At 34.8% G+C, this 24,539-nt stretch overlaps 2 protein-coding genes across 2 annotated transcripts; both read right to left on the bottom strand.

The window, feature by feature from the left end:
* Window positions 1-1,037: 1,037 nt before the first annotated feature.
* Window positions 1,038-6,217, bottom strand: mfap5 (microfibril associated protein 5). The gene is made up of 7 exons (XM_026284488.1): window positions 6,120-6,217; window positions 4,700-4,784; window positions 4,558-4,587; window positions 3,587-3,625; window positions 3,428-3,515; window positions 3,234-3,307; window positions 1,038-1,560 (listed from the first exon to the last, which is right to left on the bottom strand). Exons 2-7 carry the CDS (start codon window positions 4,743-4,745, stop codon window positions 1,457-1,459), a joined length of 381 nt encoding a protein of 126 aa, XP_026140273.1. The 5' UTR covers window positions 4,746-4,784; window positions 6,120-6,217; the 3' UTR covers window positions 1,038-1,456.
* Window positions 6,218-16,468: 10,251 nt separating this feature from the next.
* LOC113116365 (serine/threonine-protein kinase SBK2-like) lies at window positions 16,469-23,106 on the bottom strand. The gene is made up of 4 exons (XM_026284487.1): window positions 22,497-23,106; window positions 19,050-19,194; window positions 18,731-18,933; window positions 16,469-17,446 (listed from the first exon to the last, which is right to left on the bottom strand). The coding sequence occupies exons 1-4, from the start codon at window positions 22,500-22,502 to the stop codon at window positions 16,730-16,732; spliced, it is 1,071 nt and encodes a 356-aa protein (XP_026140272.1). The 5' UTR covers window positions 22,503-23,106; the 3' UTR covers window positions 16,469-16,729.
* Between the last annotated feature and the right edge of the window lie 1,433 nt (window positions 23,107-24,539).

Below are 24,539 nucleotides of genomic sequence, written 5' to 3'. Positions count from 1 at the left end.
GCTTCTGTAGATAAAGTGTTTGCAGATACAATGCTTATTAGCTTTAAAAAAGCCCATTATCTTGAAACTAAACTAAGTTGCCTTAGAAAATAAGATAAAAAAAAAACTAAAATGTTACACATCCAGGACATACTTGTACCTGTCTTGTAGGGGAATCTCTGGTTTCCCATTTATGTTGTCAAGTGCATTGTGCTCTGGATCTGTAAGCTGACAGTGGTTAGTGAAAAGATGTTAATGTCTTCACCAAGATGAAAATAATGCTGTTCTGAAAAGACTCTCAGATAGGCCTAATATATTTTATTAATCCCCCTTAAATGTTGGTTCTATCACTCATCCCACCGTCTCTCATGCAATCAATTTTCAGAGTCCTTTGACTTAAATATAATTTAATCACTTAAAAGAAGGTTTCGTACAGTTTTCTGAACTCTTACCTTTTTTGTAAGAGTCTAACACAGTTAAGCCCAAATTTGTCTCTTTCCCTCATCTCTATCACTCTTTCTGCCTCAGGTTGGTGAAAATATAGGCTATTTGTCAAATGTGGAGGGCATCATGTGGGAAAGGTTAGTATAGAAAGGTACAAATAACATTTTAAACGTATCTAGTGACACTTCTCATTGTTTTCAAACCGGAAAGTAGAAAAAATGGGAAAAAACGCAATTAACTAATTTATTTCTGTCTTTCATCCGCTCACGTAGGCTATCAGTAAACATGTTGTCGACATATTGTCTCAAAAATGTGTTATTCATGACCGCAATGAGATCAGTAAACAATCTCAGGCACCAGACACAGGCCCTAAATCAACCCATTTCAGCATTTCTATTATTTATCTCCATTTATCAAAACGAATTACTCAGACGCTTGTATCACAGCTGCAATGTTTTCCAATCGGAACAGGTCTTTTGTATCAATCTGTCGCCCCCTACAGTTTAGTCTATGTATAAATCCATGATACTACATCCTAACATGAAACATTATAGTCCAAAGCAAATACGTCAGGAAGTTTAAATCACTTCAGTAAGACCCAAGAAAGACTGATCTTTGAGAGTGAAAATATAAACATTTATTTGCTATTGTGGATTTTGTGTTTTACTTACAGTGGTTGGTGTGGACATACAGTATAATAGAAGATTATGAAGCAAATAGTGGTTATAGAGTGGGCTACTTTAACATTCAGCACCAGAGCTGTGCATTGTCATGCCCTTTGTGTATCCTATTAAAATACAGTCTTTAAAAACACTGAGACAGTCAACCAAGCTTATTCAAGCACAAGCGTTAAAATGATAAAAAAGTGATTACTGAACAGTAATATCTGTGAAGGTCACTGGACCACAGCTTCGGTTGGTTTTAGCAATGTAACAAGTTTACATTTTGAGATTCCTTATTCTGATTTATAGTGGTATTTGTTGAAACCAGAAATCTCTTCTTTTTTCTCTCTCCCTTTGTCATCCATCTGACTTTAGGCCCTGTTTGCCCAGCTATTTGGTTTGGCACGGCGACAGCGACTCATAGTTGTCCTCTTTTGGCGTTTTGGCCAACCCGATTTCTCTCTACAGAGTTCAGCTGAAAAAAAAAAAGATAGTACTCACTACTTTCAGGTTGTATGTATTGTATTCATTTATTTATCTTCAAATAAATGCAGCCTCGCTGAGCACAAGACTTCTTTCAGAAACATTAAAAATATCTTACTGACTGCCTACAGTAGGGAAATACATTATGAATCTATACTGAATTATGAAGATACTATTATTAATTATTATAGAATTGTCAATTATCAAATTATTATTTTGAATTTAGTTATTTTCTTGTTTCCAGCATTAATCTCAATAAAATGTGTTAGATTTATTTTAAAATAGAGAAGGATATAATTTTATACATGTAAGATATATGCTATGAAAATAGTCTTTTGAATATTAATCATAGTATATGGATAATTAATTAAAGGTGCTGTAGGGAACTTTTGTAAAAAAAAAAAAATATATATATATATATATCTTTTACATATTTATCAAATCTGTCATTATGTCCTGACAGTAGAATATGAGACAGATAATCTGTGAAAAAAATCAAGCTCCTCCCAGTGGTCCTATTGCCATTTGCAGAAACTCCATCGCTCCCGGTAAGAAACAACCAATCAGAGCTGCGGTCCGTAACTTTGTTTGTGTTCAAAATGTAGAAAAATGTATATAATAAGCGAGTACACCATGAATCCATTTTCCAAACCGTGTTTTTGGCTTGTCCTGAATCACTAGGGTGCACCTATAATAAGTGTTTATATTCGGACTATTTTAGATTGCTTCGGGGATACCGCGGCGGAGTAACCCAGTACCTTTGTGATTCTTCATAGACATAAACAGAGAGAAGTAGTTCCGGCTACGATGTTCTTCCGCAAGACGCAAGCAGTTCTGTTTATTAACCACTAGAGCGTCAAAAGTTCCCTACCCACTGATCTATATGTTCTATATTATAGATCAGTGTCCCTACAGCAGCTTTAAGTCTGCTCTTCATGTAAACTGATCTTAAAGGGATATTCCTCCCCAAAATGAAAATATTGTCATTAAATCATACCCCCATGTCGTTCATCTTCGGAACACAATTTAAGAAATTTTGTATGAAAACCGGGCGGCTTAAGACCACCAGGTAAATACACTGTTAAGGTTTGGAAAAGGATATTGAGGCAAACAGTTTTGAGTGATGTGGAGAGACACAGAGGAAACTGTTGACAAAGGAATTGTTTTATTAAGTCATTATTTTTGTTTTATTTGCATACAAAAAGTTTTCTCATCGCTTCATAATATTATGGTTGAAACACTGATGGCAGACTGACTATTTTGATGATGCTTTTCATACTTTTCTGTACCTTAATAGAGTGTTACTTGGCAGTCAATGGGACAGTCACAAGCCTCCCGGTTTTCATCCAAAATATCTTAAATTGTGTTCCGAAGACGAATGAAGCTTTTAAGGTTTTGGAACAACATAAGTAAGTGATTAATGACAAAATTTCAATTTTGGGGTGGAGTAGCCCCAGGTTTAGATTAAGATCAAGTTCATATTTACATATTTTTATCTGCTCCACAAGAAACAAAAGTATTGATTAAGGCTGATTAAAATTATGTTTGCAGCTTAGTCATAAATATTTAGCAAAAACTGTCAGACACAGCCCTTAAAAAAACATAAGGTTTCACCCACACTGTCACACGTTCTGTAGTTTGTTACTGAGATATTGAGAGTCTCACCCATCAGGATCTCGTCTTGCTGGCACACGGTTCTCACACAGATTTCTTTGTTGATCACATAAACTCTTGGAAGACTGCAGGAAACAGATGTCGTTTATTTCACACGCACCATATCAAATACAAATCTCTTTGTTCAGCAGAGGAGAATGTCAGCTTGGAATGATGATGTGTGTGTTTGTCAGTGATTTAGCCACCTGTAGATGCAGAGTGAATGGATGCATCTCTTTATCGGTCGATGAACAGAGTACATCCTGGTGCAGGGGTATGTTTCCTCTCTGCAGTCTGTGGGACAGAGACAAGACTGCTATTGTCTTACTGTTGATGCAAATGCTGTACTGTATATACAAACTCACCTGGCGGTGGCAAAACACTGGGATCAATGTCATGGATTTCTGGCAAGAAAAAGAAAAAAACATGTAGAGGAGGCCAGGGCTAGTTGTCACGCTTTTTACTCCAATGTTTTTCAGGGTGAGTTTATTTTTGAAAGTCATTGTCTGTATAGAGACACATAACTTAAAAGTCTCTGCTACATAGACCTATTGAACATTTCTGCTGTTATGGCTAAACGACAGAGTTCATTTACAGGGCATATAGGGGGTATGTAGTAACAAGGACATTTTTGAAAATATAGTTTTGAGATACTATTTGTAATTAAAATAAGTAATAAAATGCATTCTCTATACACAAAAGAGAAATTTTCTAAAAAAATGTTCTCATTCTTACTGACTCTGATGCACAGTACTTGTAGGCCCCAAAATATATTTATGATACTTCTGCTGTTCATATTTCTTAACTTTTTTTCTTTACTTTTCTTTTCTTTTCACAAACGATATAATAATAAAAATGTAAAGACAGAAATATTAAAAATGATATGTATAATAATAATATTTGACAAAAATTATTAAATAGAATAATTTAAATAAATTCCACAATTCCATATTTTTGTAATAACTGAATGTTCTCTTTTACACTTTTTATTTCAGATGAATTTACATGAATCTTCTAGTCAGTTGTTCATCTTCTAGTCATTTATTGGACTTTTAAAAGTATTTTAGATTTACAAATAGCAATTTCAACCCAATAAAATATTTACAACTTGACATAACTAGATATTTGAAAGTCATAAAATGTTTCCTTGATTTTTCAAATACTTTATTAATTTCTAGAAATCACACTAAAACTATTAGTTATAAATCACTGATGTGCATGTATAGACTATTATGAACTATTTCATTGCCATTTGGTAAAAATAAAAACAGCATAATTGGTTTTCACACAATGTTTAAAAAAAACAGTTGAATTAGTGAACAAAACAGAGAATTACCAGTTTGCTGTGCCTGGACAGTAACAAGTACTGTGAGGAAAAAAATAGCAGAAAAGATTTGTTGGCTGGGCATTCAAAAACAATCATTCATTCATATTCATTAAATTAATTGGCTGCTGTTTTCATGTTTTGATGGAATTACCAAAGAAACAACAGCATAACAGCACAGAGACTGGATAGCTGCCCATCTTTCAGGGTCTTCACGGGGTCCGATCACAGCTCAGGGCCTGGAGAAAGAACGTTTATCATAACAAGCCTGAAATAACTTTCAGTGTGTTCAAAATTACAATGGATGGAATGGAAGCCGGTTTACACTTTAGCATAAAAAAAATAAAGGTTATTGTGATATAAATATCAAAATCAAATACATAAGTATAAAATCAATACACTTCCATCCAAATTTTTTTGGTCAGTATGTTTTTTTTTTTGTCATGTTTTTTTTTTAAATCTATTAAGGCTGTACTTGATAAAACTTTTTTCACTACAATTTTGTGAAGTATTATTACAATTTAAAATAACTGGTTTCTATATTAATATCCAGTACGTTAAAATGGAATTTATTTCTGTGATGCCAAAGCTGCATTTTCAGTAGCATCACTCCAATCTTCAGTGTTACATGATGCTTTAGAAATCATTCTAATCAAGAGTAGTGCTACCTAATGTTTTGGAACCTATTTTTTCAGGATTGTTTGATGAAGAGAAAGTCAAACGAATGGTGTATATTTTAAACTGACAAGAGTCATTTGTCTATTCAGACCAATTGCGAATGCAATTTGGTTTTGAGAAATCTGTCAGTTATCAGACCGGACCCAGTGTATCTGTGTCTTGGCAGAGCAGATTTCCTTCTTGACAGGCCATGTTGGCAAGACTTTGGAAGTCTAAAATGTAACCATTTATAGACATCCTTGAAAGACAGAACAAATGAATTCTAAAAGACACACTGCATGAGAAAACATTTTCATTTCCATTTGCCTGTGACTCATGCAGATTCTCATTTATTGATGTCACAGAACATAAGTTCTCTGTTCTCAGTCGCTCATTAAAGATATCAGTTACAGCTGTTCCATCTATCCAGCTTTGTCTGTTTCCTTCTCTCTCCCCAAGTCTTTTCCTTTAAGCCTGTATTTCTCGGTGTCCAAGACATGAGCTCACACTAAAGAATGTGCATTCCCACCCCTCTCTGTGGACTCAACAACCTCACACACACATACAGACACAGATACACAAATTCTCGTCATTTGTCATAAACACATATGCATCCCCTCAGACCACAGTTTTTCCTGAGGGAGGCATTACATATTAACATCTTGACAACTCAACTGTATAGTGCACATATGCATCAACATGCAGCCGTCTCACATTCTGCATTGTCTTTCATATAAAGTGTTCATTTCTTAAACGGCTGAATGTTGTTTCAAGAGGAATGCAGATTTGTACATATTTATCTCCTTATTTATCTACCCACATTCGCTTCTGTTTTACTAGGTGTGTAAAAAGCATTGACTAGATCATGTGTTATATGATGTAATATTCTCAAAAGAATTGGTTTTTATAATACTTACGAATTTCCAATCCTCTGCTGCTCCTTGTGTTTTTCAGAATCCTTTGGCTTTTACTTTTCCCCTCCCTCTCTCTTCCCTCCCAACATCATCCCTCCGCCTGTCTCTCTCTCTCTCTCCCTCTCTCTCTCTATTAGTCATTTGCTGTTCCCATTTTGATCCAAATTTTGAAGTTGTGTATACAGGTGCTTTTCGATAAATTAGTATGTCACACAAAAGTTCATTTACTTCAGTAATTCAACTCAAATTGTATTAAACTCATGTATTAAATAAATTCAGCGCACACAGACTGAAGTAGTTTAAGTCTTTGGTTCTTTTAATTGTGATGATTTTGGCTCACATTTAAGAAAAAAAAAAACACCAATTCACGAACTCAACAAATTAGAATATTTCATAAAAACAAAAAACAAAAAAACATTTAGTGAATTGTTGGAGTTCTGGAAAGTATGTTCATTTACTGTACATGTACTCAGTACTTGGTAGGGGCTCCTTTTGCTTTGATTACTGCCTGGCATGGAGGTGATCAGTTTGTGGCACTGCTGAGGTGGTATGGAAGCCCAGGTTTCTTTGACAGTGGACTTCAGCTCATCTGCATTTTTTGGTCTCTTGTTTCTCATCTTCCTCTTGACAAGATTCTCCATGGGGTTCAGGTCTGGTGAGTTTGCTGGCCAGTCAAGCACACCAACACCATGGCCATTTAACCAACTTTTGGTGCTTGTGGAAACTTGTGGAAACTTAACACTGGACTTCAAGCAACTTGGGTTATGAGCTTGGTTTCCAAATGAAATACAAAACTTGCTCTCATCTGAAAAGAGGAGTTTGGACCACTGGGCAACAGTCCAGTCCTTCTTCTTAGCCCAGGAAAGACGTCTCTGACGTTGTCTGTGGTTCAGGAGTGGCTTAACAAGAAGAATACAACAACTGTAGCCAAATTCCATTTGATTCTCTAAGAAATAAACGACAACGACATTTGAATTGGTCTATGATTGCCTGATTTTAAGCCTAGGCCTACTCATTTCATTCTATGCCTATTTAGGAAAAATCTCACAGATACATTTTTTCATTTGCTATTACAAACAACAGCAGATGTAGAGCTCAACAAGTAGGCTGCGACACTTCTCCCGATCCGCACGCGCTATCCCGATAAAAGTGGAAAGAGCTTCAGCTCCTCCAGTTTTGGTCGTAAGAACGTTACAAAAACTCTGTTGTAAAATAAAGAAACCTAACAGGGTGCGCTTTCTGCCATCTCAGTCTGTCTTCCTGAACTTCTTTCTGAAAGCGTCAGAAATTAACCAGGCTCATGCATCACAGACATATAACAATGTCAATAGAAAACTTGACATGTTTACTTTTTAAAAAAAACAATTTAAATAGGAATTTTTTTTATGTTTATGTTATTCATATGAAACCAATGATAGGTGCAGTGTTTCACGTCTGAACTCATTATCTGTAATGTGCTCAAACCATCACTTTGTATGGTCATCATCCATGTGAATTCAGTTCATAATACCAAAGTATAGCCTATAACTTGGATTTAAGAATTACAGTAGACTAATTATGGTGAAAACTTAAGTAAAGATGTATTATTTATAAATAATTATTTTAGTATTTTATTATAAATATTATTATAAATTTATTTATGTGGGGTTGGGTTTTCCCATGAAACTGCTTAAAAAAAAAATTCTGCTGATGTTTGTTACCTGTTTTTCTATTATTTTATTCCATGTCGTTGTAGATCACATAGGCTAAAGTAAAATTCAAATGCCGTTTTATTGGTAATTTAAAGTAATTTCTGTTTTGGCAATAGCATGCAGCGACCGTGAATTAAAAAAAATATATATAATGTAAGCGCTAGCAAATAATCCTCAGGATTTATAAATTCGGCTCGCCTGCCGCTTCTCTCCTTTTGAAGATGAACTGAGCTTGTGGTTGCAGATTCTGATCCGGACCGGATCATATCTAGACATTTGTGTTTTGAATACAAATATGCATGAAATAAACATTTATTTAACAATGTCGTTATCGTGTGCGGAACTCCTGAAAGGAGATCTGCAGTTTTATTTTGTACATTCATTAGTGTTCATACTCTCATCTGGCAGCAGAGGTCAGCACAGAGCGCTGATTGGCTGTTCTGCACATATCTGGCATCCATCAATTAGAATGCATTTTTATTTTATGGAAAAAAGGAGATTTTACATTTTCATTGCCCTTTTTGTGCTTCTAACTTAAAGCATGAATTATAATATGAATAATTAGAATATAATTTAATATAAAATAAATTAAAATATCATTATAACATTATTAAATAACAAACATTTAGTATTTTTTAATCTGTAGTTTTGTCTTGCTTTCAAGTAACAATAGTTAAACATCCTTTATTTAGACATTTTCTAGAAAAGCATTAAATTATAGTAATAAGACTTTTCTTGAATTATTGCATATATAGATTTTTTTTAACCTCCACAGCATTTTTATTCTTGCATAAAATCACACTAAAATTATTAGATTTATGGAGTAAAATAGAATTTAATAAATTTAAGATTCTCTGAAAATGATCTTACTCTTTTTAATATTATTTAAATTACTATAAGTTTTGCTTACCATAAACTGATCTTGATTTGGTTGTGTGTTGACAAATGAATCCTAAAATTTCGGATGGACAACCCCAACCAGAAACTTTGCACGAATAGCATAAATTACATATTTTGTTGATGTGTGCACAGTAACTGCTAATGTTACAGCTACAATGATCTTAACTTAATTATACTTTTTGTAAGATTCTAAGTAATTCACAGTCTGTCAAGTGACACAGATTAAGAAATTAATGTATTTAAAAAATTTTTTTTTTTTTTTTTTTTTTTAATTTCACTATTGTTAGAGAGTGTAGTGCTCCTAAGGTTAATATTTGAAGACAACATGCCAGATTTATGTAGATTCATAGTGTTAATATTTACAGAGAACATATTAGATCATATTAAATATTCAGTTTTAGGGTTGGCATGTAAATGTAAGGATAGTTACCACTGCTGAAAATAAACAAATACTGACTCCCTGGCCCACCACCTCCACGGGGATCAGAATCTATTTTAATTGGGGAAAACCCACAATGCCTGGGATGGTGCAGTCCTGATCTGTAGCTCATCTGGTGCCTCCTTTAGGCCCAGTCAGACAGTCATCATGCAGTTGACGCAACATGGCTGCATTATTTCCCAATGTCCATACTGTTCTATGGGATGATAGTCTAACTGGGTCGACAAACTGAGCACCAGAGGAGCTGTTGACAATTTGACATATGGTGGCATGGCAGGAGAGAGCCAAAGCTGAGCTAGTCCAAACCTGTGTACACAGCGACCTGACGAGCAAACGCAGTGGAATTCTGTGTGCTTCATCATGCCATGTGGGGCGGCATGAGGGAAACACGCTGGGTCCTTGAGCTGACTACAAATAGATAAGCGTGCCAGATCGTAAATGCAGTATAATATTCGAACCTGTTTATTGGAGGAATGTATTTCCTTACCCCTCTTAGAAGAGCTTATCTCCCTTCAGTTTCCGCTAAAGAGAAATCTCCTAATTTTCATGGGTTCTTTAAACATAAATGACTGTATTTCCTCTTTTGGATACTACAATTGGCTCTGTCTCACAGTATCGCTTACACTGACTATCTATAAACTGGACCGAATGACAGTTTATAATAGAAGGTTTATAGTAGTAAGTAAGAGGTAAACTGAGATGCTTAGGCATCTTGCATTTTGTATAAGTCTTTATACAAACCCAGTGACCCTCCAGTGCCGCTGGTAATTGAAGTATTAAATTATAGGCTGTGCTTATAGCATAGTGGCATACTATTACTTTTACATGTACTTTCATTTAAGATGCTCTAACACAAAATTGCATTAAACATGCAAAGTACATCTTTTTTTCTGAGATAATAACTAACAGGTATTCCATATATACATGTACATACATACATATATATATATTCAACATAAAGATAATTCTTATAGTAATTTTTGGTCAATTGTGTGCCAGTAGGTGGAGACTACTTTTCAGGCTAAGTTAACCCTGGGTCATTCTAAACACCTGGTTAACAGAATCCTGGTTTATCTTGCTGCCTTATTTCACACTGTATGTTATTTCCTTGGCGTTAACTGTTAATCTTGGGTATTTATAAGATGCCATTTCACACTGTATATTCCTAAATCTTGGGTTAACTGTCTCATTTGCATATTTGCAGTGTCTGTATCATTGATTGGACAAAGGCAGCATCTCACCTCTTTACATAATCACTCTAGCATTACATATATTCATAGGTCTATTAAGTTTTTCCTTTTGGTGGACATTGTTTTTCACTTCAACTCACGTATTTCTCATCACCATTTGACATTTATTACCATAAAAAATGTTTAAACAACCTTTTTTTTCTGTAATTGTCCAAAGCATGTGAATATAAGGCATGTGCAGTATGTTATAATGACAGCTAGTGGTTGAAATGGTACAGTGGCAGTGCTAGAGTTTTATACTGTACATGGGGTGGCCAGTGGGTGGTAAAGGCTAATTCAGGGGGTCCATAGACCATGACAGAAAATCAGTGTATAACTCCAACCTGGCAGAAAAAAAGCATGAATAAATCCTACGATTGCTGATTACTTCAAATTACCCCACATTAGCTATACATTTATACCGTAAGTTCACATTTTAATATACTGAAACTTATTATATTATCTCATTAACCAGTGGTTGGAGCAAAAGATCTATAATTAACTTGTAGGCTACAGTGAATTTTGTAAATGTTGTTCAGGGAGCCAAAACTTCAAATTACTTTAAACAGGGCTGCCAGCTTTTGAATTCAGCCTGGAGTGAGAATTATTCAGGAATTATTAAAAAGCCTGCAATTAAGTGCTCTATCAGTCAAAGGTTTTGAACAGTATTTTTAATGTTTTTCAAAGAATACTCTTCTGCTCAACAAGCCTGCATTTATTTGATCCAAAATACAGCAAAAGCAGTAATATTGTGAAATTTGCCTATTTCTTACTATTTAAAATAACTGCTTTCTATTTTAATATATTTTAAAATGTAATATATTCCTGTGATTTCAAAGCTGAATTTTTGCATCAATTCTCCAATCAAACGATCCCCAGGCAACATTTTATTATTTAAAATAGTTGAGTACATGTTTTTCACGATTCTTTTAACGAATAGAAAGATCCAAAGATCAGCATTTATCAGAAATAAAAAGCTTTTGTAACATTATACACCATAGCATTTAAAAGTTTTAAGCATTTAAAAACTTAAATAAATGAATACTTTTATTTAACAGGGATGTTTTCATTTAAATTGATCAAAAGTGATGATAAAGACATTTATAATGTTACAAAAGATGTATATTTCAGATAAGTGCTGTTCTTCTGAACTTTCAATTCATCAAAGAAACCTGAAACAATTCTACTCAGCTGTTTTCAACATAAGAATAACAACTGTTTTTTGAGCAACAAATCAGAATATTAGAATGATTTCTGAAGTTTCTGCGACTTGAGTAATGAGGCTAAAAATACAGCTTTGAAATCACAGATTACATTATAAACTATACACTCAGTAAGTTTGACATGGATCGGATGTTCATTCAGTGTTCATTTCATGCTTATAAGAATGCACTTGCTTCGCTTGAACTTGAGGCAGGGCGGGAGCGCATATGATCCGCCATGCTACTAAAAAGCTCCAAAGCTGTGTTTATTGTTTGAAATTCTCAATAAAATTTGAATGAAGGTATTGAATGCTGAGACTTTGTTTCCTACTCTGTCGGTTCTGTCAACTCGTTGTCTGTGTGCTCTCTGCTCTGCAATGTTTTTCACTCGGTAGAAAATGAATGTGTGTCGCGAGAATGAGAAGCGATTAAGCGCGATGCGGTAGACCAAGCCAGATGCATCGCATTCTTGAGTCTGCGTCTAAAATATATGCTTCTTTTCATACAGTTAAAGAATTGTAATAGAAAATGAAATAGTAGCATAGTAATTATTATTGGGGTGGACTATCAGGTGTCAGAGGTGTCCGTTCTGGCTCTGCCACTGAAATGGTACTGCGGTTTAAATTCTTAATATTGTTTCTCTCGCCTCCTCCTCAGACGTGACGCTCATGCAGTTTGTCAGATTGAGGACACACAACACTAACTAGTGCAACTGACAATGTAGGGTGACGAGCCTTACACTGTAAGGATATGAGTTGATTTATCCACATTTTATTATGCCGGTTGTATAATGCTTTTTAGTTTAGGTAGAGTGTGCGATCTCTGACCCAGTTTGTTTGCTGTCTTCCATGGCTACAGTATGCTGTGTTTTCTGCAAACTGGCAACCCAGGCATCCGAAATACTATTGGTGGAATAGTATAACTAGAGAGATACTAGAAATACTACAGCATCGAAATGTGTAGTATTCTGAGTGAGTCATTGAATCATCACTCAGCCAATTTCTTCAGATTCACAGATTCATTCAGGGATCTGTTTTCAATGGACTGCAAATCTGCTGATTTTGTTAAAAGTAATCAGTATTTGTTTCTGTAAATGCAAACCATCAGTTTCGTATGTTGACTTCTATTGATCAAGATCAGCCAGTCTGTATATTGATTCTGCTGAGGTTTGTAGCAGGTCCTGCTAAACGCATTGCTGTCCTTGGCTCTGCTCTTACCGTCCAACTCTTCTCCTGTCATTTTCATGATCCACTGCGCTCTATCTGTGTCTCCCACCACTCATCAGTTGTTATGTCCTTCCATCCAGCTGTCCCCTGCGGAGTCTATCCCTGTACACTGGAATTTATTGGCCATCAAATCTCTGTTTATGACATTGTGCACTTTTGTCTCATGTCCAAGATTCAGTTTTACCAGCTGCAAAATTAATGAAACTAGTAATAAAACTATTAAGATAATTTTTTTTATACACATGCAATATTAAACTGAGACATATGTGTTGTTTAAATAGGTCTCGTAGGTGGTGCTCAAGGTTTATTTTTCAAAAATACAAGAATTGAAAATCATCATAGATGTGCATCATTCAGAATTAAATTAAGAACTGAAATCATTTTAAATGGCATGAAATAGAATTTAAAATGATGTGGTAATGAAAACCTTTTCTAAGCATTAGTCTCTCAATTATTTTAGACCAACACTAAACCAGTGCTAACCAAGTTTAGACCACATTCAACACAAAAAATATGATGACCTAAGCCAATACTATACTAATATTGTTTATCTACTATTCATTAATATTTTGAATTAAACATTTTTTATTAGTTTTCATTTTAATTTGAGTTTGTCTCAGTAAGTATGTGTTTTTGTCATTTTTGTTGTTATTTGTATATTTCTAATTTAATTTAATTGCATTTATTTAAGTTTAAAGTTATTTCAGTAAATATGATTTCTTTTAAGATAAAGTTTTTCATCTAATATTTACAAAATACAAAAGTGGCTTGTAATAGTTTTAGTTCACTGGTTTAGTACTTAGTTATTACACTGGCCTAACCTTTTTTCCCAGTTAGGAAGTGTAAACCAAGAAGCAGATCTGGTTGCAGAGCTGCACTCCTATTGATTTCTGCCGACTAAATACTGCTCATTTGCATAAAACTAAGCTCAACTTTGTTGCATCGCCAGTGGTTTCTGTTGCTTGAATCATGAAAACTGGTCAACTTTTGTTAGAAGAGAATGACGTCTGGTCCCTTTGTCACTCGAAAGCATCTTGCAGCTCCGAACATTGATGCAGATGCAACACTACTGATATTGTGCATCTCTGAACTGTTTTGGGAAGAAGATTTCCAGAAAGCATATGGCATGAAGTGACACTGATTGATGAAACACATAATATCCTTTATGTGCCTTGTCATTAACTATAAGAATACAACACTATCATCAACTAGGGGAGAATGCAGACTGTATTAATGCATCCGTGAGGGAATGCACATAATTTGTCCTGACTTTGACCTGCATGCAAAATGAATACCCTGTACTGAACCAGAGAAGGACAGATCACAGTGTTTCATAGGAAAGATGAAGAGATGATTTAGAGAAAGTCAAGATGAGATAGAACATGAACAGGGAGAGAGAAACAGGGTGCAAAGAGGGGACACAGAAAGGTGCTGATGTGTTCGACAGTCTAAATAGATGAACCTGAGGCTATTTATAAAACCATCTGCAGAAGGGCTCACATAGGCCCCATAGTGAAGGCCAGAGCTGATATAATGAATCTTTAGGATTCACGGAGAGGGGTCAGAGATAGACTAAATGAAGGAATAATCAAAACACTGAACAATGTTAGAAATTTAAATTAAATAGATGAACTGTAGGTTGCAGACAATCCTAGTATTGTATTATATTCTTAGAGTAGTAAGAATATCATCTAGATGACATATATAATATATATATATATATATATATATATATGTAATCTATATGTAATCTAGATACAGTATATATATAAGCACATATCATCTGATCATCTTATATTACATTTAAAATACTTACTGTTACTTTTTTTATTGAATACATGATTATTTACACAATGACAGAAAATTCTTTATCATTCCTTCACAATCTTTCCAATATTCTATCTAAAAACACTTATTTCTGTGTTTGAAAAGTCTTCCAGTTTTTTGGAAGTGCACATAATTACACAGAATTGAACTATATATTATAATTTTTTCCTAAAACATGAAAATGGACAAATTAATTTTCATTTTGTATTCACATATAAAACTTTTTTTGTCAGCTGAACCTTTTTGACATTGTATAATTACCTAAAGTACCCCCTGAATTTAATAAGGATAATAATAATTAGTCAATATTTTGAAATAGTTTTTTATGTTTACAGTTTTGTTGATGGCCGATGGTCACATGACATGCAGGTAAATAAATAAAAAAATAGTTTTATTTGTATTGTTTAATTATTATTTTTATTTATTTAGTTAATTCAACATTTTTCAAGATTTAATAATCAACTCTTATATGTGAACCTCCCGCTGGTTCCTAAAAAAAAAAAAACAGTATGAGAAGCCCTGGCGTAATGAAATGTTCAATGCACTTTTTAATAACAAATCATGGAATACATTGTCTTTCTGTTTGCATATCAATATTATATCAATAAATACATCCAATTCAATTCAGTGTTAAACTAGGTCGAAGATAACTAAAAGTATCAAAAACTTATCAGATTATACCTTAAATCTGTTATGTGTTTACTTTACTATCTATATGTATTTTGTAATATACTACAATTTGTAAGTAAGCACTGGCTACAGAAGAGACAGGGTGGTCTTGATGATGCAACAGTGTGGACAGCTGGAAAGTTGGAGTCAGCTACACATATCTGAACTGATCCGGTCAATCCCAGAACAACACTAACCTGACACCCGTCCCATTGTACCTGTGTTTGTTTAAGACTTCACACTTCTCTTGTCCTATATAGAGAGGAGCAGAGCTGTATTTAAACCAACCTGTCTATATGTCTGCTCAGGTCAAATCATCTGAAGTGTTTTAATGCATGATGAGGTCGGTATAATTTATCAACAAATACTCACATATGTGGATGTCAGCTTATAAGTGCAACTTGAGAAGTGCATATTATATAACAGACTGAAGAGGGTAAACGAGCCACCAAAACAAGTTTATTCAAACATGTATTGCCATGTACATTAAAACAACTGGTTTGAGGTAGAAACAGTGTTTATGTATTCCACCCACATCTGTTGAGCAGTATTAATCTACATTTACCAATTTTCCTCTTAACATGCTGAGTGAATACTTATACATTACACCTGAGACGTCTGTTGGTAATTGCAGTATTGTTGGTTTTAGTATTATCAGCTCAATATGAGAAACACTGAATTATTGTGGCCAAAGTATCTGAACACTAAGCTATTCTTGAATGAAAAAAGAGTCTACTTAACCGTGCCCAGACACTAATGATCCAGAAAGAAATAAAAAATACAAATCAGACATCCTGAATCACAGAGTCCTGAAAAATACATTGTTTCCACAAGCAGCAACTGTTTTCAACATCGATCATAAAATAATAATGTTTGAGCACCAAATCAGCGTGTTAGAATGATTCCTGAAGGATCATGTGACGCTGAAGATTGATAAAAATTCAGCTTTTTTTTGTTTTAAATTAAAATAGAAAACAGTTATTTTAAACTGTAATAATGTTACATGTTAAAATATTACTGTTTTTGATCAAATAAATGCAGCCTTGCTGAGCACAAACCTCTTCGAAAAACTTTTTAAAAAAGCAACCCCAAACTTTTGAGTGGTACCGCATTTATATAATTTTAAATATAATTTTAAAATATCTAACTTAATATATGAAATATATTAAAATATATTTATATGTGACTAACTCATACAAAAAAATCCCAAATTTATAATAATTATATATCTATTTTTTAATGCAATGACATTAATAATTCCACAATTGCCCAGATACATTTTGGGACCACTGTCCAAATGTCCAAGTTTCTCCAGTTTTATAATAAAAAAATGTATTGATATAAAAGATTAATATTCCAAAATATAAACGCTATATAAAATCTTGAAAGTATAGTACATCTGTTTGTAATATTGCTGTCTTGCATGAACTTTATCTCTCCCTCCGTCCCAATATCTCTTTTTCCCCTTCCACCCTTCCTCTCTCATGTATCTTCTTGGCCTCCTCCTGTGCCTCCTTCTCTCTCCTCATCTCCTCTTTCTCTGTCTTCAGTAACCAAGGTCCCCCGAGGTAAGACAGGATCTCATCAGGCCCCGGACGAAGCCTGGGCAGCGGGTTCAGCAGCTTTCTCAGCAAGGTGAGGACGAATGAGCTTAAAGAGTCAAACTGCGGGGGCACATCAATTTCAGCTTCACTCTCCTCCCTCACAGTGTCTTGTGTCTCCTCTCTCTGCTTGATTCGGTTGAACCAGTCTCTGTACTTACAGTAGGAAGGGTCATCAGAAGTGCTCTCCTCCCAGGGGAAGCAGCTCGTCAGCAGGCAGTATATGAGGATCCCCAAAGCCCAAGTATCCAAACTGGGCTCCACGGACATCCAGATGTCCTCTGCTTCCTCTGCATCGCTGACTGTCTTGGCGCCCTCCACCTCGGGCACACAGAAAGGGGAGTTGTACCACACAGCACGGACCTCGGTCCCCTGTGCTCGCGCCAGGCCAAAGTCGCCCAGTTTGACCCAGCGACAAGCACGGTCACACAAGAAGATGTTCTCTGGCTTGATGTCACGATGCACAAAGCCAAGAGAATGGAGATGAGATACAGCACCACTCAGCTGAGACATCACACGCTGTGCAGACTCCTCACTCACCCCCTCCTACAGAAACAGAGAAAGAGATGGCTTTTATAGATATACTGATTCATTTATTATTTTATAATTTTGTATGTTTTTTTATTATTATTAACATTTTACATGATATTGTTGTAACATTATAGATAAAATTTTATTTTATAATAATGATTAGTATTATTAACATCACACATAATATTTTTTTCTTCATATCTTGTATATTTATTTATTTGGTTACATAACACCTTATTTTTTCTATTTTCATTTTTATTGTTATTAATATTTGTATATGTCAAGTTATTATTATTATTGTTATTATTATTATATTGAATATTTGTTTATTTCCATGGCACCTTATAATTTTCTTTTTTTCAGTAATATTTCAATTTATGTTTTATATTTTATTATTATTATTACTATTATTATTATTATTATTAAATTTCTTTTTTTTCTTTCTTTCTTTCTTTCTTTCTTTCTTTCTTTCTTTCTTTCTTTCTTCACTTATTTAACCTTGTTCAATATTATTACTATTTGTATATTTTCATTTATTATTATTATTATTATTATTATTATTATTATTATTATTGTTATTTAAAACTATTAGCCTATATATTAATGTAATTATATATTAATATAACTTTCCCATTTTAAAATTAATCTTGATATTGCAATTCTTATGTTTGTTTATTTATTCATTTACTTTACCTGTATTTTTGATTTTCATTATTATTATTGCTATTTTTTTCAATTGTTGTTGTTGTTGTTATATTGATTATTTATTTAAACATTACTGGTACATTATTTTCATTTATGTATGCATGTATGTATGTTGTTATTTTCTTTCAATGTATTTGTTGTATGTATCAGTGCTTTTATAAATATGATTTATTCTAATACAGCCCAGTAAAAATGGAAAGAGTGATGAGATGACTGAAGATCTGCGTGTTCTGTATTTAATCTGCTCTTCAGTGGTGCTCTAAGTACTCCCATTAATCAGCATTAATGTATCAAGGCTGATGATAGGAGCTGTTGTTTTTGGCAGGAGAATGAGAACAGGGAGTGAGGATATCAGACAACATGTACTTGCCCGAATAATCAAAGATACACTGTACACTACCAAAAATGCTCCACTCATCATGCATGCATGCGTCATCATAATTTCGGTTACAGCCCATTGTCCTGTGCTCTGTATAGGAGGAGCCACTATAATGTTGTCTAGTGGTCATCTAAATCACAGGGTGAGTAAATGATGACAGAATGTAACTTTTTTTTCTTTTTTATTAAGTCAGTTAAGTCTACTGTTTTACTGACCTCTGACACAATGACATTATACAGGTCGCCATAGAGACCAGCCTCCTGGGCAAAGACATAGTGAGAAGGAGTGGAGTAGAAGATGCCTAGAGCCCGTGTTAAAGAAGGGTGTGTGCAATAGGAGACGGATAGATTGTACTCCCGCAGGAAAGCTTGGAGAGTTGTGGAGCGGCGGGGGAAGAACTTCAGAGCCATTGGGGTTCCTGGAGGTTCAGAGAACGCTAAAGTAAGAAGTGCTCCGCTTTCACCATATATACAGCCTGTCTTGTTTGTCACAATGCTCAGCATGAACCAAACAGGTGAGCACAAATCAACTGACCTCTCCTCTGATGCACCGCCAGCATCACCTTGCCGTACGAGCCCTCCCCCAGCTTTTTGATGAGCTTGAAGTGCTGTGATGTCACCAGTGATGTCATGGACTGCGCCGTGAGGTAGCACAGCTCGTCCAGTTCTTTAGGTGCAGTCTGACAATAAAACAACAGCAACATTGAAATCATGCAATGATCATTTTCACTCGCCTGTGTGAATCCTCCACTTTTGCTTTATGAAATCTTTGTTAAAATTAAAGTTGACAGTTATTAAAAATATGCTGAGAAATATATTTTAATGTTATAACTGAAAATGCCTGTTTATTATCTTATCCTTTTTTATCAGCTATTTTAAATGCAAATAGTTGAATATAAGCATCTCAACTTTATAGCAGAGTATAAAACTTGGAAATCCATTTATTAATATTATAAATCCTTATAAACCAGACCAAAAAAAAAAAAGTAAAGTTTGATAATAATCATTAATAATAAAATAAATAAATAAACATACAAAATAATAAATGAAATCTCTTTAAAAAATTCATTAGTGTTTTTAAATATTAACTTTAAATGAATATTACATGACTGCAAAGATACTCTAAATAGAAAATGTAAATTTGTAATTGAACAAGCACATTTAAATACCCAATATCGACCTATGATCTCTAATATTAACAGATAACCAGTATAGTATATATTTTGTAATAATAATTGGCTGACATTACATTATTGCTTATATGGTTGCTTAACAAATGAATAAATGGGCATGAAATTAAAGATAAGACAATCTGGTTGCTTGAGACAATGATCAGCAAATGCGCAATTAAATAGCATCCTTGTATTCCAGAGAGCTGTGTAATAAAAATAGCTGTAAAAACTATCTCTCTGTCAGTTCTTTCACCAGCCTTCACCTTTATGTCAGACAGAGAATGGTCAAACAATACCATAAGCCCATTAACACCTTGACGGCCCTGAAATAGCTTGGGTGTATATTACAAGTGTGTTTTACATAACACAAAGCAAGCAGCTCATGTTTACATTACACCTATACATTTATAAGGGACATGTGTTGATTAAAGTTCCTAGAAGTGTGCGTCACCCCAGTCCTATGCGTCTGTGTTCGTGTTTTTACTGTGCGAGTCTATGTGTAACCTTCACTAACGCCATGCAACTGAGGAGCAGCACCATGTGCTTCCAGAGCCATCAAAGAAAAAGTAAAAGTGGTATTCAGTTACGACTTTAGAAGTCTGTGTTGTAGGCCCGGTGAAGTGGTTGTATGAGTGCGTTGCTAGGCACTAAGAACAGCCTTTATCTTACTGATAGACGTCTCTGGCAGTGGCCTTTGATAAGGTGCCAGGAGTAGACGTGCAGGCACTAGCTTGTTACATTTTCCATGTAACCTTCTTGTCTGTAATGCACAGTAAGACTAATGTTGATTTTAAAACTGAATTATAACAATATTCTCTGTGTTTTGCTGTTAGGCATTACAAACATTTTTAGGATGTTGCCCATTCAACCCCTTGTATATCAGTTTTTGAAACCATATCACAATTATTTAGCATTGATTGGACATTCAGAATACTTTTGAAATACGAATAATGAATAATAAAATCAATTTTCTTCAACACAAAATCAGCATATTATAGTAATTTCCAAAAGATCATGTCACTGAAGACATGATCTTTGAGTAAGGACTGCAGAAAATGCAACTTTGCAATCACAGGAGTAAATTATTATTTTATATATATATATATATATATATATATATATATATATATATATATATATATATATTAAATACAAAACAGTTGTTTAAAGGAGGGGTGAAATGCTCGTTTTCACTCAATATCCTGTTAATCTTGAGTACCTATAGAGTAGTACTGCATCCTTCATAACTCCAAAAAGTCTTTAGTTTTATTATATTCATAAGAGAAAGATAGTCTGTACCGATTTTTCCCGGAAAAACACGACCGGCTGGAGGCGTGGCGTGTGGGCGGAGCTAAAGAATCACGAGCGCGAGTAAGCTTTTTTGTTGAGAGCGTTTGGAAGCTGTGACATTACCGTGAGGAAAAAAACATCCAAAACAAACCATGGCTAACAGTCAGATTCAGCCGTTTATTTATGATCCAGAATCAGATCCCGAGGCTGAAACTGAACGAGAGCAGCAGCAGCAACGACTCGCTCCGAGCGGGGCTCGAACCGGGGTCTCCGGCATGGGAGGCGGATGCACTAACAAGGAAGCAGAGATATTTGAAGCAGTTTTACTCACCGCCTGCGGTTCCAACACACGATCGTGACCCTTTTTCGTTGGGATTGCATCATCCTTAAGAAATAAACTATATGCAAATCCGGCGTCAAACTGGACCTTGTTTGTAAAACAAGCATCTTCGAAATGCAGGGAACAAACACAAACACTTACACAACTCCGTTGATGCTCTGTAAAAATACACTCCATCCACTGGTCCCTTAATGCTGTTTTTTTTTTTTGGTAATCTGTGCAGGGTTGTCTTGCCCTGGCAACCAAAAACACACTTCTTTTGTGACATTTTGAAACGCTCTTGCTCTGATCACTGAATGCCTCTGCTCTCATTGCTCTGCTATACGGGAGCGCGCTCTTCCGGCAGAAGTGCCCTTAGGACCCATATAAGGAAATTCCGCTCCATCTAACGTCACACAGAGCCATACTCGAAAAAAACTTTCAGAAACTTGTGACAAACCGGAAGGAGTATTTTGGAAACAAAAATACTCCTTCAAACGTACAACTTAATTTTTGAAACTTTGTCCATGTTTAGCATGGGAATCCAACTCTTTAACAGTGTAAAAAACTCAGTATGCATGAAATAGCATTTCACCCCCCCTTTAAGTTGCATTAATAATTCACAATTTTACAGTTTTTTAATGCATCCTTTTTGAGCAAAACGTAAAAAATCTTAATCAGACACTTTGGATCTTGTACACATATATTGTGAATCTCAACCCTCTTTCCCATTTAATTGCAGTGACAACCCTTTTCACTTTTGTATTTCAAAATGATTTCTAAATGGGTTATCAGTGACATGCAATTGGATATGTGCAGTATGTGCTGTGGAGAACGGTTGGAACGCTTCATACTAACCACATGTGTATAGCACATCTTTAAAAGATCTAGCAGGATAAAACCTGAAAAGTTTATCAGTCATGATTTACTTCTGTAAAGCTGCCATTCAGACACCATTGATGAAAGCAGCAATGAATGTTTTCATTACATGTGGTGTTTTGTGAATGGCGGCTTTAGATTGCATGGCATTGAAGGTTTTATCCTGTTAAATCCTATATATAGTCTATATGTGTGTGTGTTTGTGTGTGTTATTCTTACATATTTTTTACATTATTTATTAATTTCTGGAAACAATTAGGTACTAGTTAATGTGTGTTGTTATGAAATGAAGCGTTTTCCATAAGAGCAGTATTTGACTCACAGTCATTGTCCAACGCTGCTGGTCTTTCAGGATGTCTTGGAAACAGTCAGTATCTCTCTCCCATCTGTACAGGACTGAGATCTGAGTAAAACTGTCTGGTGCTCGTTATCAACATACAACTGAGATCGACAAGCAGTTAATCAGATGTCACCGTGCGCGTGTGAGTGTCAGTTGCTACTGAGTATTTTTATATCTGTGCTCTCTCTCTGTCTTGATCCTCAGTGAATCCGACAGACCTCACTCATGCCTGCTACCTTCCTCTGCTCTCTCTCTCTCTCTCTCTCTCTCTCTCTCTTTCCCTCACTCTCCCCTTTTCCCTCCAAAATTCCTCTGCATGCTTCTATCCCAGATAGCCATGTTCTACAACAGTGAGGTATGCAGCCCCTTCCCAGACGTCTTATTCACTCTCTTTCCTCTTGTATGTCAGTAAAGTGTCCCAGTGTGTTCCACTTGTCATCTGCAACACTTTATTGAGTTCCTGCTGTTCCCTGCAGTCTCTTTCCAAATCCTCCTCTCTCTCTCTCTCTCTCTCTCTCTCTCGATCTCCCTTCTTCCTACTAGTGCTATCACTTTCATACATTCCTCCTACTGTGCAGAACAGCAGCTCTGCTGGATCAAGTGAGACTGAAGAAGATAACAAGACATTTACAGTTTTGAAATCGAATTACTCCTAAGCTCTTGACCAAAGCCTTATCATTGTGATATAGCATAAAGTCCATTTTAGGAAATATTAAAAAATGTGGCAGAATTTTTTTTAAAGAATACAAATAATCCTAGTGTAATGTGACATTACCAGTCACACATATATATATATATGTTATATATGTTTTTTTTTTACTCTACAAAATAATTTAAGAAATGAAGTCTTTGGTATATGTTTTAACTTTAAATATGGATGAGCTATATTTCTATTTTTATGTATTAATCACAGCACTTAAAGACTTAAGATGCCCCTTGTTTAGATGATTATTTTTTATTTAATATAGTTTGATTTAACATACTGGCATAAATAAAAACACTTTCAAAGCACTGCTGGACAAGAATAATTATGAATATTTATAAACGAGAACAGTTTAGAGTAATTAAAAAGGTTTATCCCCTCTTTTTGTTTTATTTAGCTTGTTTGTCTGTTGGCTTTTTTTTTAAGGTATCTAACTTGTACATTTTGCCATCTGTTTGAGTGACGAAACAGCTGAAAGCTTGCAGATCCTAATACATCCTCTCCATGTCAAACTTCTGCTCATTGCTGCCAGTTCACATTCTCTCTTTCTATATCTCACTCTCAGTTTACCCTGAACCTCAACTCTGTCTCTGAACTTCATTAATTCGTTTCTACATCTCAGATAGATTATCCTTGATATCTCAAGTACAACATGGCTACTGTATATTACGTAAGGCAAACAATCCCTGTTATCACAACCGTGGCCGTTTCTATTTCTCCAGCTGCTCTACATGCATGAAGCTGTTGCTAATACAGTCTCCTGTTGACTTCAGTGAGGCTTGCTTCATCAGTCCCTGTGGTCTCATTTCCATTCATAATCTGGACTACGCTTCTGTCACTCCCCTGCTGTTCAAGAATGTCACATGTTATGTCTTTAGCATGTTACCCAATACCCAAAATATGCAGATAGGTAGCAATGAATGTGTTTGTATTGCAATTAATGGATTTACTTATTTAGATTAACAACAAATTAAGAATAATTTCAAATGTATTCACTATTAAATCTTTTACGGAAGTGTGAAACTGTTCACAGTCGTAGCCATGGTGGTGTTGAGTTCTTCTACATGAATGTGTGTGCGTGTGTGCATTTATTATTATTATTTTTTTTCAAGTAGTATAATTTAAGGGTCAATGTCTGTTTTATTATAACCTTTGGGTGGTTTCTGCAAATATTCTGTTTGAGCGACTTATGAAAATCTCTGTCATCAACTCGCCATTTTTATCTAAATACAGTGAGACGACCACCAAGCTCTCAAAGTAATCTGTTGTTACTTTCATGAAGCATACAGCCTTTAAAATCATTTTTACAAACTGTTAATTTT

Source organism: Carassius auratus, chromosome 16, assembly GCF_003368295.1.
Source record: "Carassius auratus strain Wakin chromosome 16, ASM336829v1, whole genome shotgun sequence".
NCBI lineage: Eukaryota > Metazoa > Chordata > Actinopteri > Cypriniformes > Cyprinidae > Carassius > Carassius auratus.
This window is presented reverse-complemented; position numbering and strand designations above follow the sequence as displayed.

Bases quoted from the DNA above. Each gene is read 5' to 3' on its own strand.
- mfap5 (XM_026284488.1), bottom strand. From the start codon at position 4,745: ATGGGCAGCTATCCAGTCTCTGTGCTGTTATGCTGTTGTTTCTTTG. The intron at 4,588-4,699 runs GTAATTCCATCA...TTTTCCTCACAG, and splicing joins GTTATGCTGTTGTTTCTTTG to TACTTGTTACTGTCCAGGCA. The intron at 3,516-3,586 runs GTGAGTTTGTAT...TCTGTCCCACAG, and splicing joins CAGTGTTTTGCCACCGCCAG to ACTGCAGAGAGGAAACATAC.
- LOC113116365 (XM_026284487.1), bottom strand. The intron at 18,934-19,049 runs GTCAGTTGATTT...CTGAACCTCCAG, and splicing joins GGCGGTGCATCAGAGGAGAG to GAACCCCAATGGCTCTGAAG. The intron at 17,447-18,730 runs GTCAGTAAAACA...CTGTTTCTGTAG, and splicing joins ATAATGTCATTGTGTCAGAG to GAGGGGGTGAGTGAGGAGTC.